The sequence below is a fragment of the Poromitra crassiceps genome (genome assembly GCF_964638095.1).
Source record: "Poromitra crassiceps genome assembly, chromosome: 19".
Lineage (NCBI taxonomy): Eukaryota > Metazoa > Chordata > Actinopteri > Beryciformes > Melamphaidae > Poromitra > Poromitra crassiceps.
The window spans coordinates 24,888,575-24,891,340 of NC_139646.1; the positions used below are offsets into that span (position 1 = coordinate 24,888,575).

General features: G+C 44.3%; 1 protein-coding gene across 2 annotated transcripts in view; it reads left to right on the plus strand.

Annotated features, from left to right (window-relative positions):
* Positions 1–292: 292 nt before the first annotated feature.
* Positions 293–2,766, plus strand: part of LOC310793516 (fibrinogen-like protein 1) — a 6,703-nt gene continuing 4,229 nt past the window's right edge. The window contains exons 1-2 of one of the 2 annotated variants that reach the window (XM_083655316.1): positions 293–535; positions 1,040–1,252. In XM_083655316.1, the coding sequence (XP_083511442.1) occupies positions 1,188–1,252 (65 nt within the window). In that variant the 5' untranslated portion in view covers positions 293–535; positions 1,040–1,187. The remainder of the gene's footprint in view (positions 536–1,039; positions 1,253–2,766) is intronic. The other variant, XM_083655315.1, reaches the window with a different exon arrangement.

Consider the following 2,766-nt stretch of genomic DNA (forward strand, 5'->3'; position numbering starts at 1 on the left):
TTTCCTGGGATTTCCAGCTGCATCACCAGACGAGCAGGGACATGACCTGTAGAAGAGAAAAAATTAGAAAGTGACTGCCTAATCTCGGCTTTTTCTAAGGGGGGGAGAGTGTGGCGATCTGCCATGTCCAAACATCACTCCATTCATTCCTCTCTCTCACCCCCCCCCCCTCTCTGATACTACGTATTTCTCAATGGAAACACACACCCCTTGACACGCATCTCCTATCCACCCAATCACAAGTGGACATCTCCCTCACCTGTTTTCGTCCAATCCCCTCCTTACACATAACTATGGCGTAGCCTAACCTAAGATGGCGACAACTCACCAAGCAGGGGAAGAGGCAGAGACCGTCCCACAGTGACCGCGCTGGTTCACAATACCCTCGAGTTGAAAAGTCCGTGTATAGTAGCGTTTGTACCGCTCGTCCTACGCCAACACTGGATCAACGCATGCCAAGGGAAACCCATTCATAAAAGCACCGGCTTTCCAACTCCGTGCTACTGAGGAGGAAGTGATCCCGTGACAGGCTGAGGTAACCAGAGATCGTTTACATTGGGAAGAGGAGTTTTCTGGGGGGCAACTGTCGTGTGGATTAAATTTGGGCTTTTTGAACTAATTACTTTACTTTTGATCATAAGGAGATTCTGAAGTGGAATTACTTTTTGTTGGGGGATTTAAACTATTTTTGTTGCTGGTGTTGAACTGAACTTCTGCTTGCATTGCCTTGAACTGAACTTCTGCTTGCATTGCCTTGAACTGAACAGTCAATACAGCTTGTGCATATACGATCTTTGTGTGTTGTGGTGATTATTGCTGTCAACTGCCTTCATTCTAACTGTTTGGTTGCTTGTTTACGAATATTATGCTTTTCGTGGGTTCATGATATGATTTAATATAATTGTATTTATTCTCATTTTGTGTATCCTTTGTGGGAGGTTTGACTCTGACTGATTTTACTCAGTCTAAAATATATGACAATATATATTGTCAGGCCTAAACCTGACTGGCACCCCGGCACTGAGTCAGACCGCTACAGTGCGTGTGTGCGTGCGTGTGTGTGTGTGTGTGTGTGTGTGTGTGCGTGCGCAGACTGCTCGGAGGTGTTTGCAGATGGCAATGTGGCCAGTGGGCTGTACGCGGTGCGGCCGGACGGCTCGCCCACGGCGCTCAGCGTCTACTGTGACATGAACAACGGAGGAGGCTGGACCGTGTTCCAGAGGAGGAGAGACGGCCAAGAGACCTTCGACAGGTCTGACAGAGAGAGAGAGAGAGAGAGTGTGTGTGTGTGTGTGTGTGTGTGTGTGTGTGTGTGTGTGTGTGTGTGTGTGTGTGTGTGTGAGAGAGAGAGAGAGAGTAGTTTTTATTTTATTGTATTTATTGATTATTGATTTAGCTACATGTAGTTCAGTTACTGGCAGTCATTGGGTGGTAGTTTAGATACATTCAAATCTCAGTAGCTATTTCAGTAGTAGTAGTAGTAGTCCCTAAATCAAACACATCTACACTTTACTCAGTGTCAGGTCAGTTAGACCTCTGTGTAACAAATCAAACACACCTACACTTTACTCAGTGTCAGCTCAGTTGGACCTCAGGTGTAACAAATCAAACACACCTACACATTACTCAGTGTCAGGTCAGTTGGACCTCCGTGTAACAAATCAAACACACCTACAGTTTACTCAGTGTCAGGTCAGTTGGACCTCAGGTGTAACAAATCAAACACACGTACACTTTACTCAGTGTCAGCTCAGTTGGACCTCAGGTGTAACAAATCAAACACACCTACAGTTTACTCAGTGTCAGGTCAGTTGGACCTCCGTGTAACAAATAAAACACACCTACAGTTTACTCAGTGTCAGGTCAGTTAGACCTCCGTGTAACAAATCAAACACACCTACACTTTACTCAGTGTCAGCTCAGTTGGACCTCAGGTGTAACAAATCAAACACACCTACAGTTTACTCAGTGTCAGCTCAGTTGGACCTCAGGTGTAACAAATCAAACACACCTACAGTTTACTCAGTGTCAGCTCAGTTGGACCTCCGTGTAACAAATCAAACACACCTACAGTTTACTCAGTGTCAGGTCAGTTAGACCTCCGTGTAACAAATCAAACACACCTACAATTTACTCAGTGTCAGGTCAGTTGGACCTCAGGTGTAACAAAATCAAACACACCTACAGTTTACTCAGTGTCAGCTCAGTTGGACCTCAGGTGTAACAAATCAAACACACCTACAGTTTACTCAGTGTCAGGTCAGTTGGACCTCAGGTGTAACAAAATCAAACACACCTACAGTTTACTCAGTGTCAGGTCAGTTGGACCTCCGTGTAACAAATCAAACACACCTACAGTTTACTCAGTGTCAGGTCAGTTGGACCTCAGGTGTAACAAATCAAACACACCTACAGTTTACTCAGTGTCAGGTCAGTTGGACCTCAGGTGTAACAAATCAAACACACCTACACTTTACTCAGTGTCAGCTCAGTTGGACCTCCGTGTAACAATATGAGATTCCACACTCCGATTGTGTGACGTAGTTTGGATGTAGCTGAACCAGTTTCTGAAATTGTTTTAGTTTGACAAACTAATTTTTTTTTAGTAGTTAATATGTAGTTTAATTACTTTTCATCGTGATGTAGCTAGTAGTCAATGACACTTTTAACATAATTTCCCCAACACTGGATTTACATTCTTCATACTGTAGGCTAATGTGCCAAGAAATCGGATGTGCATCTTATTTGTGTGTGCATGTGCCATCA